Source organism: Haplochromis burtoni, unplaced genomic scaffold (assembly GCF_018398535.1).
Source record: "Haplochromis burtoni strain Fernald_Lab_line unplaced genomic scaffold, NCSU_Asbu1 Contig_5, whole genome shotgun sequence".
NCBI classification, from domain to species: domain Eukaryota; kingdom Metazoa; phylum Chordata; class Actinopteri; order Cichliformes; family Cichlidae; genus Haplochromis; species Haplochromis burtoni.
Window position 1 is genome coordinate 3,491,336 of NW_024582366.1, and position 25,560 is coordinate 3,516,895.

Below are 25,560 nucleotides of genomic sequence, written 5' to 3' on the forward strand. Positions count from 1 at the left end.
GTGTGTGTGTGTGTGTGTGTGTGTGTGTGTGTGTGTGTGTGTGTGTGTGTGTGTGTGTGTGTGTGTGTGTGTGCTCAAATACAGTAGAAAAGCATTATAACAATAATAAAAAAAGAGAGAGATGCTGCTATGGCTCATAGAAACCATGCTTGCTCTGCAGCTTTCCTGCACTGTAATTTTGTGGTTTTTCTGGAGAAATTAAGGTGGTGCAACAAAAAGGTGAGTCAAAGCACATATGACTGGTGCTCCCAGCAGTGACTGCTAATTAATTTTTACTGTAGTTTCTGTTAGTTTCAATAAATGAAAAACAAATGCAGACATCACTGTAAATCTCAGCACAACTAGAAAGCAGTTCCCTGAACTTGTGATTTGGCTCCCAGATCCAACATTAAATTAGCCTACATGTTCTAAGATGACATTGAAGTCTTAGTCCTCCAGCTATAATTAGATTTTGATAAATTGCATTACATGTATCATTATAGTGTATGTGCACTCATCTAAGTAATACTGACAAACCGCTCTGTTGCTCTGTAACGACATGAAGCCCTCTTCTCGGGGAAGAAGACAAAAGCAGGGCCTTCTCACTTCTTTGTCCCAGCTTAAAATTCTGAAGGGATTGCACTGAAGATGATGAATGCAGCTGCGTAGGGACTCAACGCCTCTGATTCAGAGTTTGAAGGGAAAATCTTGTCCAAATTCCCTGGTAGTCTCCTGAAGCATGACATTGTATGCAACCTGCCTTTGGTTTTGAAGGAAATTAGAAGGAACAAAAACACATGTTACACAAGCAGGTTCAGCAGAAATGATTTCACATGCAACGCCGATGTTGCCTTCCTTGTGTGTTGATGTTCAACACACAAGGAAGTCAACTCTATTAGTCAGAGTTTTCACAGTTAGTGGAAAAAGCTCCAAAAGGAAAAAAAAGATTATTCCGGTGAGTTTCGACGAGTTAGGTGACATATGCAGTACACTCAGTGTCAAAACAAGCCACCGAACAACACGTTATTTATGTATTGCAACATTACTTGAAAGCTCGGTTCAATGCCATGTCCATGTAGGGGAAATCTTTGCATTTTATGGATTACATCACATACTGTGTTATATAATGTCAGAATATTGTGCAACAACTCATCTGGGCTTCCAATAGGCTTCCCCTGAGAGGATTTATGAGGTAAAACTATGGAATGAGAGAAAACTATGAGCAGTAGCCTCCAAAAATATAGCAGACTTTAACTCTGAGCTGTTTCTGTGCATCGCTGGAACTCACAGCCGGCCTCATGTGGGGGGAACAGAGCTGCACCTTGAAAAGCATACTCATCATGGCAGTTTGACTTTATTTAACACTTACTTTTATTAGCAGTCAGACATGGAGAAGTAAATGCTCCCGGTCAGGACTAACAAGTCAAAGTGTGTTTTCTGTGGAAACGGAGCCCAGTAAACCTGAAACCGTGCACAAGGTTCACGTGGATGTGACTTTTTTTCACTTTCAGGCTGGTCAAGTTGCCCTGAACCAACCCCTTGTACACTTCTCTCTTGGGAATCTCTTTTTTTAGCGAGTCCTGATTGATGTTTGGTCAGGCTGTTTGTTAATCATGTACTCTCAAGGGCCACAATGCTTTGCTAAAGGCCAGAAGTTCCTCAGGTTGGGCTGCTGAAAGTGACCGCTGGCCTGGACCCCGGGCCCCAAAATACAGGCGGCACAAGGCCTGTCTTGTTCCTGTGGTGGCAAACTGAAAGTGGACCCAGCGTGCTGGACTGGGACACGCTTCGCAGCACAGCCTGGTAGTCTTCGCCCTCAGACCAGAGTAAATAAACACAACCAGCTACACAAACACTTTGGCTGGGGCTGGGAAAGCCCACGCACAGCCTGCTACTAAAGGAGAGCATCTAAGTATAGAGGGCTTGTTGCAACTGATGTTGCAATATTGTTTTTACAAGGAGTTGTTTCCAGGTCCATTTAGAGAGAAACACAAAGCGATGTTCAGCTAATAAAAACATATCTAACCGTGAAACAACATACCAGAGCTGTGTGCAACAGAAAAATTACATGTTTTCACTTTAACAGTCTGGCTTTTCCCTGCTGTGCTGCCCAACGATTAAAAAGATTCTTTATATAGTTTTCAACACTTGCATTCTTGCTTCTACTTTCATTAGATTTTAAATAAAATGAGGTCTATTGCTTTGACATTTAGTCATGAATTCTCATGTTGTGGGCTGTTTTCCATCTTTTCTGTCTTATCTAAGAACCAAATGAAATTGTTTTTGTCAAGCAGACCTTGTGAGTTGCCATCCGGACATTATGTAACTGTGTAATTTAATGAGAGCGAGTTGTGTCAGGGGAATAACATAGCAATGCTATTTTCAACCTGCGCTATTCATCATCCTTGAAAAAAAAGCTTTAATGAAAATGCAAAGAAGATCAGAGTGGAGGTAGAGGTAGGGTTGAAATCTGGAGTCTCTCAGCTGAGTGAAGTGTCCTTGTGTTGCATTCAAACAGAATTCATTCGGCTTTTTTGTTTTACATCAAACAAAATATTTCCAGTTTTGTTCTGAACACTTGCAGGAAGTGACCGAAGCAATAAAGTGCAACCTTGTCCTTCTCATACTTTGCTTGAGTGTTTCTTTTAAAATGAAACACTGACAGCAGCTTCCTTAACCTTTGTGTGGCATTGTGGGACTTCACACTGGCATCACACATTTATTTATACAGTAATTAATTTTAAACTCCAGCTCTCTACTATGTCCAATTATGTCAGAAGTTTCTTCCTGTTGAAACAGAGTTTTTCTTTCCCACTCTCACCAGGAGCTTTAAGACAGCTGTAAGTCATCTGATTGTAGGGTCTTTACTGTATAATAGAAAATGTGTTGAGGCGACAGTTGTGATTTGGTGCTATAAGTAAAATTGATCTGAAATGAAAAATGTGTTGTTTGGGTCCACTGGACCCGTGGGTCATGAAAGTGTAGAGGTAACCAGCTGTAAATTGGGGTTGGGAATAAACAGCTTCTCCTGTGTCGAGCTGTTTATTTGATGAAGACACTTGAAGAAGATTCTCTGCTCAGGGATTTTAGACGAGAGAGAAGATTTGGAAGATGATGAAGAGGAAGAAGGGAGTCCTTTTGACTTTACTGGATAGTGTTAGGGTTCCTGAGTCCAGGACAGAGTGTTGAGTTTTGGGCCTTGTTGCAGTATTCAATGATGTTTCTTTGGTTTTAAGCCCCTGGCTCCTATCTTGGTTTTAGTTTACATCTCTTTCTTCTCTAATGTTCTTATGTCTGTTCATGTCTCTGTGTTCTGTTTTGCATTGCTTTGTCTTGATTTTGTCTTTGATTTCATGTTTAGTTACTTGCTGTTTTGTCGGTCCTTTGTCTGCACTGTCTAGTTTAACTTCCCTCTCCTCGGTATTCCTGATCTATCTCCCAGCTGTTTATCCCTCACCTCATTATCATGTGTATAAATGTCCTACCCTGGTCCTTCGTTGCCTGCTCAGTCATTGCTGCTTGTTTCCTCCATGTCAACACGCAGGAAACGGACTCCAACCCAGAACCTTACAACAAGGACTCCAACCTTCAGTAGACAGCCCACCGGCTCAACCAGGTGCTGTAGCAACAAAATCAATTCAGAGTGTAGTGAAAGTGAGTTTGAAGAAGCATCAGTGAACTCTGAGATGAGCCAACTTTTCAACTTTTCAGAAATTCAAAACAGGAGATGCTCCCTGATTTAATCTAAATTCTGTTAGATTCAAAAAGAACAGCTGCATTGTGTGTGTGAAAGATTGGCAGGACGACACATCATCAAGTACAAGAAGCACTTACACAACACAGATATTTTTATAGGCTGGCACAAACAGACTGTTCAACTGAGCTGAACTCTGCTTAAGATAAACATGTTTTTTTTTCACCCATAATTTTCTGTTTATGACAAAAATACAAAAAATGAATGGCACCTTTTTAACTAGGGTCAATTCTGAATATTAATTATGTGGTCTGCATTGTTTGGAACTGGAATAAAGTAAATATCTGTTAAGTATTTTTACTTAAATAATCATGGCTGTATTGACTTTAATAATAATAATAATAATGGATTGGATTTATATAGCGCTTTTCAGGGCACCCAAAGCGCTTTACAATGCCACTATTCATTCACTCTCGCATTCACACACACGAATGCTGGATGAGTAACAAAAAAATGAACTCTACAAAAGAGTTAAATACATTTACTTGGAACATCTGTACTATATTTGACTAAATTAAAAGAGCATGAAGGGTGCTGACCTTAAAAACATAATTTTGTTTGTTTGTTTTATGTGGGGAAAAACCCAAGAAACCTTCTTCCTTTGTGAAGTCAGATTAACATCTTTATTTCCCTCATGAAATAATAAATACAAATAATAAACAGAGAAATGAAGCAATACTTCTCACTACACTGTGCAAGTCTTTAAACATATTTATTCTGATGATAGAAACATGGAATTTTTCACTTGGACGTGGATGTCACTGTGCACATTTAGCTACAGCAAAGAAGAAAGTAAATAAATCAATTTATTTTCCTACATTTTAACCTTTGCAAACAATCACAGATGAGAAGTGACAGGAAATGAGAGGAAAGAGATGCAACAAAGGACCCTTGAAGGAAATTTAACTGCAGCTTTGTTCAAACCACCATGATGACTCCCCCCAGCCTGTCGCAACAGACGGCTGCCCCATCCTGAGCTGATGTCTTCCTGTTATAAGGGAGTTTTTCCTTCCTACTTTTGCCAAGTGCTTACTCATACAGGGTTGTTTGGGATTTTCTCTGCATTATTGTAGGGTCTACCTTACAATAACAAGTGCCTTAAAGTGACTGCTAATGTGATGTGGCGCTGTATAAATTTAATTGTGTTGTATATCATCACATTTCAATTTTTCAGATCCCTTGCAAGCTTTCACAACTTACCGCTACAAGCAAAAATAACAGAGAAATGTAAGCTTTGTGACAAGTCATGAAAAACAATCCTTCTTTACTGTAAAGCAACTGAAGAAATAATCAGCTATGACACATTTATTTTTCTTTGTGTCATGCACTGACCTTGTGACAAACTACCCAGCAGTTGAGCACAAGCCTTTGCTTTTTTCTGACGCAATAACCTCTAGCCATCAGGTTATTGGAAATAAGTCAATATCAGTTACTAGTGTGGATGAAATCTGGAAAAATAGGTTATGGTGTTGAAAACTAGACCAGATTAGACTTAGTTTAATGTCACTGAAAAAGTATACAACTCAAACAATAAAGAGCAGTTTGCCATCTAATCCAAAGTGCAAGCGATATATGAACACATGCATATACAATATGTACACTCTGAGATAATACACAAGACTACACGCCCCCCATTTTGCCAAAGGTTTTATGAGCCCATATCATTAAATCTGTGTGATTCACATCTTGGGATTCGTATCTTGTGAGTTGCAATAGAGCCACTCATGCTGTCTGAGTCACTGTGGCCGCATGAATTCAAGTTTGCATTGTGAAATCACCTGGCCAGCAAACACATTACTCAGATATGAGATGTGTCACAACCGGGCTCCACCCTCCCGCTCCTCCTCCCCTTCTATTTTTAAACAGGTTTTACTTCTGTCCATAATGAAAATATTTCTGTCCCCAGAGGAGTGAGCGCTCAAGGCCACATGTGTTAATGCCCTCCAGTTTATGGGCCTTTACGTTACTATAACAAAAGCTACTTTTTAAGAATATGTTTTTTTAAAATTGTAGATGGCCTGTATTTGTTTATTTTCTAGTCCCTAAGGACCCCAAAGCGCTTTACACATTCAGTCATCCACCCATTCACACACACATTCACACACTGGTGATGGCGGCTACATTGTAGCCACAGCCACCCTGGGGCGCACTGACAGAGGCGAGGCTGCCGGACACTGGCGCCACCGGGCCCTCTGACCACCACCAGTAGGCAACGGGTGTTATTTTAACAAACTTAGAGAAACAAAATGATAATCTGAGATAATAATGCAAATTACACAGCAAGAATGACAAACTAATGGGAATGACACAAAGGCCATGTTTGGAAAGCACTGACAGCAGCCCTTCGTGTCCGGTCATGCCGGATGATAACCCAGACAGTCTGAGTTTGTACCAGGATTAAAAGGCTTCATCGTGTGGGCAGTTTCAACAAATAAAAAGATATAAATGTGGATTTTGTTTCATTTTACATTTGTTTGAATTATAGTCCAAATTAAGCAGTTGAAAGCTTGTGAAACAAGTTTCCCACAGATATACTCACATATACAATTTACAGAATTATCTCTAACTCAAAAGACAAACAGCTTAACCCTGTGTGCACTGAATTAACAAAAAACGAATACTGTGTGAACATATTTATAATACTACTACTACTACTACTACTACTACTAATAATAATAATGATAATAATAATAATAATAATAATAATAACAATAATAATAATAATAATAATAATAATAATAATAACAACAACAATAATAATAATAATAATAATAATAATAATAATAACAACAACAATAACAATAATAATAATAATAATAAAATAATAATAATAATAATAATAATAAAATAATAATAATAATAATAATAATAATAATGGATTGCATTTATATAGCACTTTTCGGGGCCCTCAAAGCGCTTTACAATTCTACTATTCATTCACTCTCACATTCACACACTGGTGGAAGCAGCTACAGTTGTAGCCACAGCTGCCCTGGGGCACAGAGTGAGCACCATTTTTGCAGATATTGTATGAAAACGAATAGTTAGTTATGATTAGTTTGAAATTGTGCAAAAGCCGCTTCATCCTGTGTGCAAGAATCAGAAGAAAAATACCTTATTAATCCTTAAGGAAACTCCAAGACAATAAGAACAGCAACAGTCTGAACTAAATTAAATAATACAATTTATTGCAAAGTTAAATTATATAATATATTTAAATGAATGTAATTATAAATATCCACAATATTACAGCAATTAAATATATGATATGATTGACATTTCACTCTAAACTATAAAACTTGTTATTTATTATTTTCACTATAGAGGATGTGCAAAAGGGTGTAACTATTGTACTTGTGTACTGTACGACAAGATGAAGGAATTATATGGAGAGAGAGACACAGGCAGGAATGATTTCCTGTGTTGTTCAGTGGTGCATTTGGGTAATCTCAGTCTCTCACTGAACGCGCTCCTGTGACTGGCCAGCATGTCGTGGAGTGGGTGGGAGGTATTGTCTAGCAGGTATTATAAGGTATTGCCCTTATCTTGGACAACATCCGCCTCTACAACACCACCTTAAGGGAGTCCAGCTCCATCCCCAAACATTACTGGCCTCGAGGATCAGTTTATTGAGTCTGTTGGCATCCGAGACCCTCAACCTGCTGCCCCAGCATGCAGCAGCATAGAGGATGGCACTGGCCACAATAGACTCTGACAGCATTGACCGACAAATGTTGAAAGACCTCAGCCGCCCCAAGTGCAGAGGTGTTTTTAACATAGCCCAGTTTATTGTCTATATGTACTCCGAGGTATTTATAGTCCTCCATTGTCCACACTGAACCGCTGGATTGAAACAGGGATCACCGGTTTCCTGGTCCCTGTCAGGCTGCTTGGCCATGTGCACATTCTTCCACATGTTGACTATTGCAACCCCCCTCAACCCCCCCAGCCCCACCCCCCAACAAAAAAACAAAAAACAAAACACACACAGACAAAAAAACTACAACACTAATTATTTGTTTCTCACAAACACTCTGTCATATAATTTGACCTCTGGTCAACCTGCCCATGAGCCAAGTGAATCATTTCCTGTCTCGTGGACACAACTGGGAATGACAATTGGCAGTCTTCCAACAACTGTGATGTATTGGAATTAATTGTTTTGACAAATGACACAACTGATCTGGACCCGTATTTTCTGTTAGGATGTGTGAGCTCACAGATTTCAGTGAGGGATAAAACTTTAAGACTGAGTGCACCTGGTAATTATCAGCTAGACATTAATGGTGGTAAATTATTATTTTAAAAAAATTACAACCACAATCCCCCCAAAATTAGGACAGTGTGTAAAATGTAAAACAGAATACAGTGATTTTCAATTCTCATAAATCCAATGAAAAAGACACATCCAATGTTGAAACTTCCAAAACTTTAAGGAAACAATAAGGTCATTTTGAATTTGATGGCAGCAATACGTGTCAAAAAGGTTTGACAGGGCCATGTTTATCACCGTTATCACCTTTTAACGGCAGTCCATAAGCCCAAGGAGACCAGCTGATGGACTTGGATCGGAGCATATGTTGCTGTAGAACCTGTATAAGCCTTTCAGGATTGATGGGGCCTTTCCAGGTGTGCGAGTTGTCAATGCCGTAGGCACTAACGCACTCCTATACCATCAGAGACACAGGCTTTTTAAAGGACTAATGATAAAATAATGAGCTTGATGGTCCCTCTTCTCTTTAGTCAGGAGGATGGAACGTCCATGTTTACTAAAATGAATTTAAAATTTTGATTCAACAGTTTTCCTTCTTTTTTGCATGATAGAGCTTTAACCTCGTTTGTGGATAGCATAACAAACACAGTGTTCACAGTGATTCTGAAATTGTGTCCAAATTTGTGGAGGAGGATGTTTGCAGATTTGTGAAGTCTGCATCTGTAAGTTGCTCTTTTTATATTATGTTGCCAGATACCCTAACCCGCATCATGTTCCTCCAGTTGTGTCTCTCAAATATCACTTTCTTTTCCAGCTTTCTGTTGCACCATCCAAAATTTTTTGAGATGTTTTGCTCCCCTCGAATTCACAATTCGCTCATATTTTCTATGAAATAGTTATATTAAATATTACATTATATGGTTTTTGAGATTAGAAAATGATTACATTGAGTTTCTATTTACATTTTACATAGCACCCTTACTTTCTTTAGAATTGGGACTGTGTGATAAAAGCTTCATGTCAACGTTTTCCAGCAGCAACAGCCTAATGTGAGATCTTCTCATGCGTATGATCTGTTTTTTCACTTTTAAGTTGTAGTAACTTTTAGTCACAGATATTAATACACAGCACTAAGCTGAGTTACTTAAGCAAGCTTTGAATGATTATGATAGGCGCTCTAAGATTAATTAAATGATTAATCCATAAACAATTACCCGTCATGACTCACTGCCACGACTCTATAAAATATTAGGTATGGATCAAAAGTACATGTGTCACGCATTATTCCCGTATAGAAACCGATTCTTGTAAAAGAGGTCAGTTTAAAGCCGTACAGCTAAAAATAAACTGTTGCTTTTTTTAATTAAGACGATTTATGGGGGCGCTGTCGAATATGAAACGCTGTAATACATGGCAATACACAAAAGGTGGATTTAAAATCAGTTTGAAAACACAAAAAAACTCAAAACAGCTCAATCTAGTAACGAAACACTGGCGGAATCGTTCCGCTTCCACTGCGTGTGTGACGTCAACCGGAACTGACGACGGCAATGAACGGAGTCGTTTTTAATGTAAAAGGTTTTAACGTAAAATAAACTATAGTTTTTTTTTATTTTTGGCAGGTTTAAATTGAAAGATTTGTTATATTTAAAAATGTGCCTTTAATTTGTGAAATTTACTTTTAAGATATCCGAAAAGTAGTTTGACCTCCATACCCAGGATGCACTTCGGCTTGCCATCTTGTCGCGTAAGGAGAGCGGCGGGCAGGAGTTAGCTGCCCGTTAGCTCACAGCCGCTGTAGTAAAGTGGTTATCTGTCAGCTAGTTGCTAGTAGCTGCTGCCAAAAGTGAGCTGTCCCCACGGCGAGAGGCAAACTTCGCCGACTTTGGGACGTTTTCTTCCCACACTGCTGGATTATATATTATTTTTTGACAAGCCGAGGAGTTGTTTACATCATGATGTCGCACATGCTGGTGCCGAGGTAGGGAAAAGTAGCTAACATCAGATAACTTGGCTAACTGCTTAGAAGTACATATATAGCTGAGAGAGGAGAGTGGTCTGAGACACCGGGCCCGCCTCAGACTAAAGTACCGGTGGCAGCTGCTCAGCAAGAACTTTGACAAGGGCCTGTTTACAACTCCGCTGCCGGGACACAAGGAAGGCCGACCGTGTGTGTATGTGTGTGAGGGACAGTGTGTGAGAGGGAGAAAGAGGCCGGGAGGAGGAGAAGAGCTTCGGCCCGTCTGCTGCGACCGGACACCGCGGAAACGTTGCGGGACTACTGTCGTGGTCTGGCCTCGGTTGTGACACGTTTTTTTTCCTCGGACAGGAGGGAGAAGAAAGAGGAACGGTATGGAAATGTACTGTGACGGTACATGCCTGTGTCAAATCCTTTATCTGTGAACACTTAGCAAGAGCAGTAAGCGCAGCTCTTGGTTTCATCTGGGAGCTGACAGAACTTGACGCAGTTAGTCAACATGTCGAAAATGCAGGCGAAGAAGAAAAGTTGTTTCCAGATCACGAGTGTAACGCAGGCGCAGGTGGCGGCGAACACCATCCCTGACGACGCCGAGAGCTTGGACGATCCGGACGAATCCCGGACGGAGGATGTGTCGTCGGAAATATTTGACGGCTCTCGGGGTGAACTGGGGGTGTGTGACAGGAGTTCATCCGAGGAAACCTTAAGCAATGCCGGGGAGTCTCAGGAGGGCCAGCTGCCTAACACGGGGCCTGTCAACGGGGGGCTCTCTCATAATATCAGTATGGTCTCTGGGCGTGCTACCCCACATAGTGTTGGAGGAAGTGTGGGCATGTCAGCTACAGCTCAGCCCTTTGTTTCAGGCTCAGCCACCAGTGCGGTCCCTGGTTCCACTGTATCTAGCACTGCTGCTCAGACAGCTCCCGTGAGCACCAACTTTACTTCCCGTTTCAGAGTTATCAAACTTGACCATGGTACTGGAGAGCCCTTCAGACGGGGCAGGTGGACATGTACTGAGTACTATGAGAGAGATTCAGATTCAAATATTAATCGGAGTGACAGTATAAAGTCCACTTTGACTCATGACCACAGTTTAGACCGGGACAGTGGATTAGGGGCCACTGGTAATTCTGTCTTCACTAGCAGTTGTCAGACTTTGGACACCACCACGGAGAGCGGCTACTCTGCCTCTGTTGGGAACCCCGCCCACCCACACCCTTCAGAGTCTTGGCAGCAAGGCTACAGCTTGGCTTCTCAGATAGGAAGCGGAGCAAGTGCCTTCCAACCTGCGGGGTACACAACTTCATCATCACAGCAACCATATCAGGCTCAGGTTAATATGTTGCCTGTAGCTGCTCAGACCTTCCCCTCTAACAGCTTCAATGGTGTGCACCAATCTACAATGCAGCAGAATACTTCCATGCCTGCTGCCCCACAGGCCCAGCAGTTTCCTTACTCAACTCATCAGCCCCACTTTGGCTCGAGCGCTCAGAACCTTCCTGTGACTTCCATTGCTGTAGGACCCCCAACTAGACAAGTGTCCCCACCTGTAATGACCCCTACTGGTCCTGGATCAGTGGTGCCAGGTGGAGAAGCAGCTTCAGCCCAGGGCCTTACGCTGCAAGCTGGTGGCGCACCATCTATGGTAGCCCCCTGTCAGGCCGCTGGTCAGACTCAGCCTTCAGGAGGGTTAGGCATTGCTCCTGCACCTTCCACCACCACTACCTCTCACAGCGGTGGCCATAATGTGCCTTCCACAGTGCCCAGTATAACCAACACTTCTCTGGGTGTGCCAAGTCCCGGACACCCAGGAGGACATATCCAGCTCCAGGGAGCTCACGGAGGAGCCACAGTAGGCCTTCCCCCCGTCTTCAGTAACCAGCCAGATGATAGCGGACCGAATACTGATGCCCTACCTCAGCACACTGCCGGTGTGGTGCCAGAAAAAGATGGTGTGAATCCTCTCAGCGAGGGCCCCAACCCACCCTCTCCTGCTGTCAGCAGCCTCTTTGGCATCCATATTACCATGGATATGGACGGGGACAGGTAAGAGAGTAAACAAATGCCTACAAGAAATTTTCATTTATTTATTTGTACTTAAAATCTAGCACTAATAGACTTCTACAGCTAGCGACTTTGTATCTGGAAGTGTGCCCTCACACTAAGCATTGTTGTTTCATTCTGGAGCAGTGTGGTCATACTCAACACTGTGTAGAACACCTCTTTCTTCATCACTGCCCAAATAAAGCATGCTGTGACTTAAGTATTCAGTAGTACAAACACAAAGCAGTATTTAATTTTTTTTTTCTGAGTTATGTTTTTGAGGAAGTTTGGATTCGAGGAGTAGAGGGCAAATAAAAACGGGCGTAGATGGGAGCTAATTTCTGTCTTTGTCAGTAATGGGGCACTCACACTGGATCAAGTCCATACTGAATAGTTAGTTGTCTTTTCACCATCCCTTAAACTCCTGTTCAGCCACAGAATGTGTTTCTGCTTTTGAGTCGACGATAACGGGCTCTCGAATAAGTTGCAACACAGACAGTAGCTGTTATGCAGCCACCTCCCCAAATGTGGCTTTAAAAAAAAAAATTAAAAAAAAATTCTCCTTTCTGTCGAGAGATGTTTAGCATACTCACCATGAGCAGTTTTCCCAGTCTTCCCAACCTTGTTAATGCAGACGCCTCACTTGCCTACACAGTGGGCTTCTAATGTACACGTGGTCTACTTTAGGGTCTGTTGAATGGCCTTTGCAGACCTTGAGCTGAAATGTTGCTGCTCTTTTCGATGCAGACAGTACTGCTGGAGAGGTGATGTTTGAGCCAAGAATAACCTGGACGGCGTACACACACACACACACACACACACACACACACACACACACACACACACACACACACACACACACGCGCATACTCACGCATACTCTGTCCTGTATTTGTGTTGGTCTCTGTTTATTAGTGTGCTTATTGTGCATGACATAGTTAGAGCAGTAGGGTGTGTGTTTGAGGGGAAGAGTCCTGATTTTTATTGCCTTTAGTCCAGATACTGATGAAGCAAGTCATATTTGCTTGAGATTTTTTGTCTTAGCAGCATTAAACAAGGCTTAATATAATGAGCGGATCGCAGTGTGCGTCATCATAAAGTGCCGATTTCTTGCTGTGCACGTGCGTGAGACTGAGTGAACGAAGGTGACATCAGTGATTGTGTAGATTGTGGCAACAGGACAGGACGTGTGAAGAAGGTGGTGTGGACAGACGGGAGACACACACCTACATCACAAACACCCGTGGAAATGATAGTAGGCACGTAAGCTGTTTGTGTGTCAGCAATGACACAGCTGACCAAATCAGCTGAACGATGGCTACCTTCTGCTCTGTCTACTTTAAGGTCTGTTCTGAGTCGTCAATGTTGAAACATCAACTTCATTCAGTGTTGACTCATGATATTCTGATATATTGTCTTTGTGTGCACTCGCTCTGCTCTGTAACATTGTAGCAGTACTGTGTGCTGACATAGGTCCATCACAATTAGCATTACAGCAACATGGATAGTGTTACATTGATCTAATATCAAATGCCGCCCCTCTAAACCCAGGCTCAATAGGTTTAGTTAAAATTCCAGTTCAAAGATTCTCGGTCCTGCACATGACATGGGGCATATTCAACTGATGAAAAACTAGTTGAGCTCATTCGGCTACACGGGGTGACTCTTTCTGATGCTTAGAAATGTTGTTTAAAAGCTTTTTTTTTTTTCCTGCCCCAAGATCTGACCTGAAACTGTAAGAGATGCTGTGCCCTGTTACAAGCATACAGAGTAGATGTTGACCTTTTGGTTAAAGTTCATATGTCAGTATTTCAGTTTTTCACTTTTCCTCCTTTGTTGCTGCTCGTGGCTGCAAGTGCATGTTGCTATTTATGAAACAAATATAAAATTTTATCTGTTTCACGTGCTCAGTTTTCACAGACCTCAAAACCTTTGTGAGGAGAGGTTGTGGGGAAAAATGAGTTGGGCTGCCGGTGGCATCATTTTTATGCACATCATCTCTTAAAGTGTCATGTTAACTTGTAACTCATAACTCTTGTAAGTCTCAGATAGAAAGGGATTGTAAAAAAGGAAAAGTTTTTAATGAAACACACCCAGCTTGTTCTCTTCCCGTTGGGTGAACGACCGCTGTCTCGCTGAGGAATCTGTTCCAAGTTTCATTGTTCTGTTTTGAATTAGAGTGCATCACAAAAAGTGGAACAAAGCATTGTGGGGGTGGAGTTGTGAGATGACAATGATTTTCCTCCAGCTTGGAATGGTTAGTGTCTATGCTCGGCGGTCTTCGCCAAATAAAGTGATGAAGCTGCCCCGGGACAAATCGATTTCCATCAGTTGGAGCAGTTGGCTCTCAACTCTCCCAGGAGAGACCACCCCCCTGTTGTAACGCCTCAGTTAGGAATGTTAATTAATAATGTGTAATTGATGACATTGTTTCAAGCGGCCCAGCAGTGGAGGCTTAATTATGCAACAGGATAAAACGCAGTCTGCAGCTAATTCTGAGACTGTTTGCCATTTTGTTGTTTCATTTTCAGGAACTGAACATAAATCAGATTGATTATGTACCTGTAGGTCATGTGATTATGCTTTAAAAATGCCTTCTGTTTTCACGTGTTATTACTAAAAAATACTACTCCTGGTTTATTTATATCCCGGTACTTTGCCCCATGCCCTCCACTTCTTACTAGAGCCTTTTTCCTTACATCTGACTTTTCTCAGCTGCTCCCGCACAGCGTCCACCTTTCCCTGCCCGATACCGTTGCCATTTTTCTTGAGGAAGTTCAGGCAGGTCCTGTTTGTTTTCTGTTTGTCTTTTTGAAATACTGTTTTGACTCATTTTCTGTGCTAAAGTGTAGGTTTGGCTGAGATGAAGCTTCCAAAATGGTGAAAATGAAAGATTAATTACAGCTTCTGTATATTGTTGCAAGTGATTATCTTGTATGGGTGGTGATCATGTAGATTATATGGCTTTGAGACCTTTACAGAAGCAGATTGGTGGTGAGAAAGCGCACGTCCGAATCAGTCTTTACCTCAACAGACCCACAGTACAAAGTCCATGTTTTTTTTTGGGTTTTTTTAAAGGGAAGAGAAGCAGTGTCATGTGTCTGACACGTTTTGCTCAGACACCTACTCTCACCAACAACATGAAAGAGCGTTTCTGTAGTGAGGACCCATCCGATCTGCAGAATCTGCCATCATATGGTGACAAAGAGGGCAGTGCCGTAAACTGATTGTCATGACGTTGTCAGAGGTTTACATGTGGAAATGGCTTGTTTACCTTTCCTCACCTTTGTGCATATAAGCACCTTCATATTTGAGAGCTCCACACTGAGTTGTATGCGAAGAATATGAACGGCAGTAACCCAAGTGAAGGGAAATTTCCGGTCATTCTGCATGTTTGAAACAGCTACCATATAATCACACGCTTTGGTTTATAAACTTTAGGTTTCCGCCAGATTAAAAGACTGCTGCTCTTATCTGCAAAGCAAGCTGATCTACATATGCCAACCAAAAGAGGGCAAGACAGCTGCCAGACTTTCTCAACTTCCCTGACAGTCCACTAATGTCAGCACCGTAAAGTTGCGGAAACTCAAATATTACGCTGTGAATTTCTCCTCATTCACATTGAATGTCACACAAAGCTTTGTGAAAGGTCAGACGCACAGTGAGTTCAGTTTTAGGGGAAACTGTGATTGATCTGCCTCCAGAGGAGTTACACTCCTGCAGCATTTTAGGGGAAGAGTGATACTCAGTTAGTGGAGAGTCATTTTACTGGAAGGGGGGCAACATTTAATGCAGATGGCATTCTTTAAAGCAGCTGCCAGCAAGAATGTGTTAACAGTGGATTGACTTAAAGCTGAGTAAGAGCTTAGCGAGTAGCTCAACGGTTACCCTGTAATGGTTCTCAGCTGACTATTTTGTCACAAATGAGTTGTTTTGGATCTCATCTAAAGAAGAATACTTAAGCCACCTTTTCCACAGCTTCTCTCTTCCATGCCTATAATATATTGGTAACTTTTGGTAATATTTTTCCTTAAGAAAGCATGTCTACTTTCAGTTTTGATAGTCTGAATGTGCATGTGTTGTAGTGCCTTACCCCCTTTGACTTGTAGTTGGAAAAGATTGAGAACAGTGTGGGATGAACAGGCAGGTTTGGGATGGTGTGTGTGTGTGTGTGTGTGTGTTGGTTGGTTTAGTTTCTATAGTGCCTGGAGACAAGGCAGCAGCTATTTTCCACAGATAGCTGACCTGCCTGAACTTCCAGGGGACATATTCCAGGACTGCTGAATGGCTGTGATTGTGGGATGCCCCGGGCTGGAGACTGAGCAAGCGGGTCTGCAACAGCTCTGTTTTTGGGCGAGACCGCTCAGCCTGCCCTCCTGTCTGTCTCCGTCTAGCGTGCCGGCTCTGTCTCTTGAAACGGAGCTGGTAACACACTCTGTCTGTTTCTAAACTGCTGATGCAGTTTTTTTGTTTGCCATAACTGTCTTTTCTGGTTTAATTAAATAACAGTGCTGTTCTTTCATCAGAAGCCTCAGGTCATACTTGGGCTTCCCTCTGCTTTAAATTTGTGCTGGAAGTTTAGGGGTTGAGCAATCACCAGCATTTTTTACATGCTTAATAACCGACCAAATCTGGCTTTTAATCGTGCCTCCTCAAACTACCCTTACAGTGCTGATTACTGGTTTCACTAACTTGGCCAAAAATGGCCCTCTTCATGTGATGGCACAGTAAATTGATTTTAAGATTTTTTTCTTAGGTTTTTTTATTTTATTTTATTTTTATAAATAAAGACTCCCAGAGGTCAGTGGTGTGAGGTAAAGTGGCGGAAAAAATTAGCATAGCAGGACCCACCCTGTTATCACAGCAAGATGTGGTCAGGAGATCACTTCCAAATAGGACGGGTCTGCCAAGGCAAGTAAACAGCCAAGAGCCTGGCGGGCCACTGTAGCTAACTCAGTTTGTGCTGGAAGCAAAGCAATTAAATCAACCAGAGTACGTTCCAGGAATGAGGACAATGTCTGTAAACCGATGGTGTTTTTTCAAATCTGAGTATAAAACAGGTTCGACTGAGTGGTTACAGTATGATAGTTATGCTTCAGCTCTTTTCAAAGGGTGGCCTTCCAGCGTAGGAACTAGCTGTTGACAGGTCCTCGTTGCCAGTTTGTACTTCCTACATGTGACTGATGTGTAATGTTCCAGTCCATGTTAGCGATGTCACCAGAAGCAATACTTCTGCTGTACCAATCGATACCTAAATTCTGAAAACGCAGTGTTATTTGTTTTTTATTTGGAAACTGTTGACAGCGGATGTACAGAGGCAGTGAGGGACAGCATATGGCTACACGTTTTAAAATCTATCCTTATCATGCTGTAAGAAGAAGCAAACCCACAAGCGAAGGAAAAACTACATGTGGAAGACGTACACTGGTGCAGCCTGATACTGAAAAAGCAAAAAAGCTGGATTGAATGTTGGCAACAATGAACTGATCCATGGTTTGATCCATTCAGTCCTGTAGTGTTGTGTGTTGGTTGTGCGATAGCTTAGCTGCTAGCAGCAAAACTAAGCTTAGCGATGTGGCTGCAGGTTGGAGATATTTCACAGCTGCAACACTCACACATTCTGTTTGTGTGTTTGCAAAAGTGTTTTCTTAGCTACAAACCCTGAAAGTGAATCGACATGATCAGAAAGACTTCACCACAGCGATGCTTTCTATCGACGCTTGTTATTTGGTTTATATATTATATTTGGTTTAACAGTTGTTGGGAAGTTTTTAGTAGCATAACGAATTCTCCCCAATTCGATTATATGACACTTTACTCCAGCTGTTTGGCAGCTCCCCATGCAAAAAGCCCATGAGAAGGAAAAGTAAATAAATTCGATTAATAGCGCCTGTTCATTTTAAAACAATTTTCATTTAATTCACACAATCCTCACAGTTAGGATTACAGCTTATTAATTTAAAACTGGTATCGGATTGGTAGCTGTAGATGCCCACACCCACGGTATTCGATTGGATTGGAAAATGCTGGATCGTTGCATCTCTGCTTAGTAATGCGTGCAGAAGGTTGGCTGACCTGTTGCTGGCTGTGAATTTACCTGATATTACACGTGCTATTTGCACATCGGTGCAGGTGGATACCATGTGGACTTTTCACCAGTCAACTTATTAGGGCAACAGCATTTGATGTGCCGATCAAACTCCGTCAGTGAAAAGCTTGTCACGTGTACAATTGTTATGTAGCAGATGATAAAATGCTTACCAGCGGTATCTGTGATTACCAGGAAACTGTATCATGGTTTGTTTTCTTGAGGTTACTTTATTTAAAGTCTAAATGTAGTTTTGTTTTTTCTCTTTGCGACTGCTAGTGCTTTCAGTTTTAGGAAGTGAGTTTAGGCTAAGGGCCAAGAAAATCCTTTTTCCACTTTCACTGGCCGGTTCAGACCAAAATTGCATGCAACTCGGTGACCATTAGGGCACTTTTGCATGTTTAAAACGGTACTCTTTTTGACGACTGTGGCGCTTCAGAGTCTTCTTCCTCAGAAGTCACCTTACTTATGTCCGACTTTGTTATCTCCATCTGTTGGGTTACGGTAAAGTAAGATATTCTGATACAAAATAGAGGAAGTGAAAGAGAGAAAAGCTTGTCAAAGTTTATTCGTGGACTGTTTCTTTGCAAGTGTCAGATGCTACGATTTTAGGGCAACTGGACAGAACTGGTCACACAACCAAGTTTCACTTTCTTATTCTCCTTTTGATTAATTCTAAAAAAAAAATGCTTAAAATGAGAAATGAGAAATCAAAAGAGGGCAGAAGGAGAAGGAGCTTGTAATGGGGAAGGGCAGGAAGAACGAGAACATTCAAATAATTTGGGGTTAATGCAGTGGAGAGGTGATTCAGCAGTTCTGGGATAATGTCTTTTTGTGGTTCAAGGCTTTCAAGGCTGACCGCAGATCAGAGCTGTTCACAAATAGAAGCCAGTCGGCTGCAAGTCTGTGGGATATAAAAGTCTTCTGCTCAGCAACAACCAGTTGCTTTAGAAAATGCGGAGCTGTGTGTCGAGCCATTCAGTCTTCTTAGAGAGAGAAGCAATGGCTGAACAACGAGGTTTTAGAGCCTCGCGCCCCGCAGAGCCCAAGATGTCTACATAGTGAGTAATGAGGATGTGTGGAAAGCATGGCAGGCAGCTGCATTTGAGTCATCCATCCTCTCAGAGCTCTCTCCTGCTTTCAGTGGGTTTAGTCTGGCTCACTGGTGCCTGTGACTCTTCACTGTTTTCTGGTCCTCCTCTGTGTATGTTGCAGTATGGCAGCGTGGGACTGACTGAAAGAGTGAAGTTCAGTTTTAGGACGGTGCTCATGTTTGGCTGCCTCTGTGATTGTCCTTTTCAGTAACCAATCACTGCCAGTTTTTTCCCCCTCTCCTTAAGTTCGTCTTCTTCCCATTGAGGTATCTCGAGTGTGTAGCTATGCAGTTAGACAAATCAGTTTAAAATCTGCACCTCATTTGACCTGGACAATTTTGGCAAAGAAAATAAAACGCGTTACAGTGGCTTCCTTTATTTTTTTGCATTTTTCCCCCTCAAAAACACAGTTTAATCTGGTTATGTGGGTGCAGCACTGCAGTCAGTTTTGAATGATTTAGTCACAAGTTCTCTACAAGTAAGGAAGACGAGCACAACCTGCTCGAAAGGTCAGCCGAGATCATATTTCTTTTGCAAGATGAATCTTGCATCCATTTCTGTCATCAACTGAGAAACGTGCAAATTCTGTAAGAACTTCCGTTTCCTTTCATACTTTGATGTACACTTTCATATTCAGTGGCCTGCTTCCTCTGCCGTCTTCCCCCTTTTCCTTTTCTGAAGTTGAGTTTGTCTCGATTGTCTCCTCTTGTCTGCACTATGCTGCAGTTTAAATTTGCCCCCAACACCGAAACACCTTCTCTGATGTTTTACAATGAGCAGACTTCTGCAAGGAAACGGACGTGAGTCATTGTGGCTGGGTAGTCTGATAACCATACAGTCACTCATTCAAACCAACATCTGAACAGATGGCACCTTGGCTTATCGCTGCATCAGGATGGATTTGTCATAAGTGCCTAAACTTGTTGTCTTCACTTAGGGAGCCTTTGCAGATTTATATCCCAGCTTCTAACAAATAACTTCCTCTAATTATCTTCAAGTATCTGCGGGTGTAGCTCAATGAAATATTTATTCTTTTCATAACGCTTTGTTGAACCTGTTGTGTCATCCCCTTATGAATCAGACTTGATTTCTTCAGGGGGAAAATGCAGAAATTTGTAGAAGCACTAATCACGCCCATGTTGTCCCCCCCCCCCCCCCCCTTTATACTCTTTAATTGTGAGCACTAATACTTTGTTGTTGTTCGTTCTTGTTTTGAAAAACATTAATCAGTGTGAGACAGGTTGACCTCTCGGACATCACCGTGGTGAGATGGGATGACTGGTTCCTTCTGAGCTTTCACACCGTCGTGCCTTTCTACTTTACGTCTGAGTCAGCCTCTATGTTTAACATGTTAAAATATTTCACCCACATTCTTATCAGCTGCTGCAGAGCTGTGAAACATGAACACAGCTGACACAGCGCTGCGCTTCAAGAATCCATATTTATAGTTTCTGCACTTAAGGGCTAATCATCCTTAAAAAAGCACTGTTGTTTTCTGTGCACCACTCATCCAATTCATCACTTTGCCACCCCCTTTGCTCTAGCTCAGAGCGAGGTTAGCCAAAAAAACTCAGTACCAAACAATGGAAAATATTCAGCTACCACTTCCCGTGTTGTCAGTGGCGTGTACCACATGAAGCAAGGCAGCAGTTAAGGCCAAGAAGGGTAGTGCGTTGGGATTTTATCGCTGAACTAGTTGCTGCGAGAGACCACGAGAAGCACTGAAGGGTAGTTGTTTGATAGATCCTGCTCTATGCAGTCTGAAAAAGTAGCTTATAATGAGCATTGGCACAGTGGCAGGGGTGATCTGAAAGCTCTCTGTGTTGCAGTGCAGTCTGCAACAATTAAGTCTTTTTTTTTTTTTTTCATCCAGCTTTCCAGGCATTGTGAATTGCAAAAGTGCATTTTAATGTAACTGACTTTTCACTAACAAACATGATAACTTTGCACTATATTTGACATCATTGCAAAGAAGTAAAATGAACCTTTGCATTGTACCCTCCCTGTAGGAGATAAAGATCTATATCAGGTTGAGTTTACCTCAGGGCAGTAAGTGAAATGCCCACGAGACACACCCAGTGTGTGGTATTTTAAAGGAGTTGGCTGTGATTTGTCACAGGAATCTGCTACTGCTTCATCTGCATGAGGGTATGAATGCACAGACAGCTGGGAGGGTCTTGAAGAACAGGCCTTAAATCAGAGCAGCTGCACTTGCATTGGAAGTTGCTACGTGTGAGTTATTTTATTTATTTTCGGAAACAATAAAGGGAGTCAACTGCTCCCAACCCAGCTTTTATAGTCACTAAACTAAACTCAGGGAGCACTTGTCAGATAACGGTGCTCCCTGAGTCGCCCTGCTTTCCTGCTTGACCTCAGAGTTACGTGTGAGTGACAGGCCACTGTTGGTACAGAACAGCTGACGAGTCGAGACAGAAACAGAGCTGACGGCCAGTGTGGCAGAGTTCAGTAGGCCAGTGTCATGCTTCAGGAACCGATTCTACACTTTATTTAACCGGCCAAGTCAGTGAACACGAACGCAGCAAAGTGAAATTGAGCAGAAATGGTGGCTTTGTAGCTCCAGGCTGAAGCTATCGGTTGCCACCCAACTGAATAAGCCACCGCAGATTGTGAATTAGACTGACTCATCGGTGCTCATGGTAACAATTATGTGTAACTCGAGCAGAAATTAACACCCAGTGCTTACGAGAATGCTCATATCAGCGTGACATATTTTCACTAGGTTTTCTCTGACTTTTACACGTTTGCTTTGCTGAAGTGTTCTGCTGCCTGTTTTAACATTGCTAAAACCTGAACTGTGATGTTGTTCATTGAGGTTTTTCTAAGTTGAGCCACAGATGCCCCAACAAACCTCTCTTTTATTTCCTGCTTTCTGTAGCCTCCCATAAGAGAGTGGGCGGGGTCGTGCCGTCACTGCTGGGATTTTGTCGGCTACGGACGCGGGCTCGACCCCATGAAAAGGGTTACATCCCCGTTGGCCGATGAGCCGTTTGCGCTCACCGTGTTACGAGGAAAAATTCATGCAACTGCTCGGTCCGCCGTCCACTTTCCAGTATATTTGGCCCACCATCAGGTCACACCCACACAAATGTAGTTTTTGGTGACCATAAATGGGGAGATGGCGCTCCAGAGGTGGGCTCAAAGAAAAATAAGTAGCATTTCAAAACCGGGTTGCAATCCCAAGTTGGGTTTATAGAGTCTGGTTTTGTCCCTAAATTTGTATTTATTTTTTTAAAGTTATTTAAGAAAAAAATGCATTATTAAAATAAAAAATTACGAGGCATTCATGTTTTCCTGTCACACCAGAGATTATGTCACTGAAGTTAACAGAACACGTAATGTAAACTGTTCTCAGAATGTTATCATTACCAAAGTATCTAAAGTCATAAATGGTGGTTACGGCTCCAAATGGTTCTTGCGTGTTTGATTTGGCAGGTCCTTTTTTCCACATGTGATAAATGGCTGTGACAGCGACCCTCCTTTATTGACAAAAGCACCGGCTGTTAAATCCCTCGTCAAGCATACATCATGAGACCAGGGAACAGTCTCTCAGATGTGACAGTATGGCGACTTTATGTCAGACTGCACAGCCAACAGGAGGCATCTTTTTTTTTTTTTTGGTAATCTTTTTGTAGAGTATTTTCTATTTTCTTTATTGCAGTAGACAGTTGATGGTGCTTTTGTTCAGTGTACCTGAGTGTACAATGGGACATAAGGTGTATCTGCTCCAAAAAGTTGTGAGAAAAACCTAAAGTAATTACATTTTTATTGTATTATAAAATGGATACATCATTCTTTCTTTTCTGCTTGCCTAGGTTTATGTAAAATGTACAAGTTAATAAGGAAAGGTGAAGTGTATGTTTTTTTTGTTTTTTTGTTTTTTCCCGACTGGCAGCAGTCAGTTGGTGTTTCTGTGACCTGATTAAGTTTGTCATTTTTGTTCACTGTTTTGAGTCAGGTAAATAAATCCAGGACAACCTGTACTTTGACAGCATGGATCATAAATTACCTCTCCTTAAATCTCAGGGCCTGTGATACTCTTAGAGGAGTCACGCAAGCAGTTGCTCGAGCTGGAGGCACTCTATGGCTTTTCACAACAGCTAATGCAGGAACAATGAGTAAACTGTAACTCTGACAGAGAGTCAGAATAAGATCAAGTGTAGTCATGTGCACTTGTGATAAGTGACTTCCAAATTGATGCCTTAAGGCTGCGCAAGAGTCTTTTCACGTTTTCTAACCAAAGTCCCCAGCAGCTGAAGGTCAAATGGGCAAGAAGCTGTTTTCAGTGCTCTTTAATATTCACCTTCAGCAGCAATGCAAGTGGCAGCAGGTGAAGTAAAGCGGCGGTCCCCAACCTTTTTTGCACCACGGACCGGTTTATGCCCAACAAGATTTTCACGGACCGGCCTTTAAGGTGTCGCGGATAAATACAACAAAATAAAACTAGTACCGGTACCAAAAAAAAGAAGATTTATTCATAATACAAGTGAAAAGACCCAGGAAAACCAAGTTAACGATAAAAACGATAACAAAATAATGCTGAAAACCGATAAAACTCCTGAAAACTATACATTTCACACCTGAGCCTCAACTCTCGCGGCCCGGTACCAAACGACTCACGTACCGGTCCGAGGCCCGGGGGTTGGGACCGCTGATGTCAAGTACAAAAACGTCATTAATTTTTGATTATTCTGCAAATTGCCAAAAGAAAAATTGAATTGTGAACTATGTTTCGTAAAGCCGAAAGTGACTTATTCATAGAGAACTCTTTTTTGATACACCAGAACGATTCACTGTTACCTTGGTCATTTACATGACTAATAACGGCTTCAGTTCCTCACATTAACTTAAAGTTTACTTGTCAAATGCAGCTCAGCAACAGCAACATGTATCCATTCTGCATGTGTGACTGTGACTTCAAGCACAAGAAGATTCTTTAAGGTTAAGAGAATGAAGCTGCAAGCAGTCTTCATTTCTTCTGCAGCAGTGCTGTGATGTTAACAGTGGACTGCATCACCACTTTGGTTGTTTTTTGATTGTCACACACGCAAACTGTGATGTCACCTCTGCCCCGAACCAACACCATACTCCGTATCAGTCAGCGGGCTGCAAAAATTGAGGTGCACAACTGACTGAAAGAAAACTGAACCATTCATGATGGCGACAACGGCAGACCAAAACTAAGAGGAAACAACAAATATAAAACTAGGTAATGATTCGATGCCTCCAACTAGGGCTGGGCAATAAAGCCTAAAATCCATAATGCGGTAAAATTTGAAGCATGTGCGGTAACGATATATATCGCAATATATATTTTTTCTTCTGTATAACGTATTTTCCACACTAATACGGCACACTTGAAATCCTTTAATTTTCTCAAAAATTGAGAGTGAACCTTATAATCTGGTGTGCCTTATGTATGAATCCTGGTTGGATTGTTGGAGCATTACGGCTGCCGTAGTCAGGAGCCTCGCGGAGTAATCTGGGTCCAAAACTTCTCCTTTTGCAGTCTCTGCAATGCTTTTGACCAAAACCGGTGCAGCTTGATGACACCATCATTATGCGCTATCCTGGTATAGTCAAAACCTCTACCGCTGGCCAAATTCATATCGTTTCTACCATATACCATTTATACGGCCCACCCCTACCTAAACGTGCATGTCTAATAAATAAAATGGCAAATTCTTTTTGTAAAACAATAAAAAAAAACATTTTACACTTTACTGGAGGCACTGTGGCAAATTTAAAAATGGACAGCTTTATATTCTTATCCAATAATTACAATATTTCAGTTTCTTAAGCTCTTAATATGCTCTGCTTCACTGTGAGGCGTCAGTCAAGGGTGTAACGTGGCTGTCACAACATCTAACTAAACCTGAAATGTGAAATTAAATTGAGTTTAATAAAAGGAGGAGAACAATAATTGTTATTTTAGTTTTCGGCATCAGGGAGAAATCCCAGAGAAACAAATAAAATGTTTGACAGAGTGGATTCATATACCAGTATATACACATGTTGCCATTGGTGGTGTTCAGGCTTGGTGCTTCCTCTATTTTGTGATAAAGGCTCCTTTTAAACTGTCACAAACTTAAATTATGACAACCTGTTGCTTTGGTGTCTCATCTCTGAGCTGGATTACCTTCTCCCTGTGGGTGAGGCTCCTGACTACCATATCTACCTCACCTGCGCTTCTTTACTATTGTTCCTTTTTTAGGGGGGAACAGAAGTGCAATGTTCACACACCATCTCTTACCAGTTGCTGACAGTGCGGAGCCTTGTAACTGGTGTACATTTTCTTTCACTTTTACTTGCTCTTCCTCCCACAAAGGCGAGTGCCAAGTAGTCTAAAGTAGACCTGCTTTATTGAGAGAGGACCTAAAGGAGCTTGCTAGC

At 41.8% G+C, this 25,560-nt stretch overlaps 1 protein-coding gene across 2 annotated transcripts in view; it reads left to right on the top strand.

Annotated features, from left to right (window-relative positions):
• The first annotated feature begins 9,663 nt into the window (after window positions 1-9,663).
• The window catches only part of tsc22d2 (TSC22 domain family 2), a 33,609-nt gene continuing 17,712 nt past the window's right edge, over window positions 9,664-25,560 (top strand). The window contains exon 1 of one of the 2 annotated variants that reach the window (XM_042222627.1): window positions 9,664-11,970. In XM_042222627.1, coding sequence (XP_042078561.1) covers window positions 10,424-11,970 — 1,547 coding nt within the window. In that variant the 5' untranslated portion in view covers window positions 9,664-10,423. The remainder of the gene's footprint in view (window positions 11,971-25,560) is intronic. The other variant, XM_005920954.3, reaches the window with a different exon arrangement.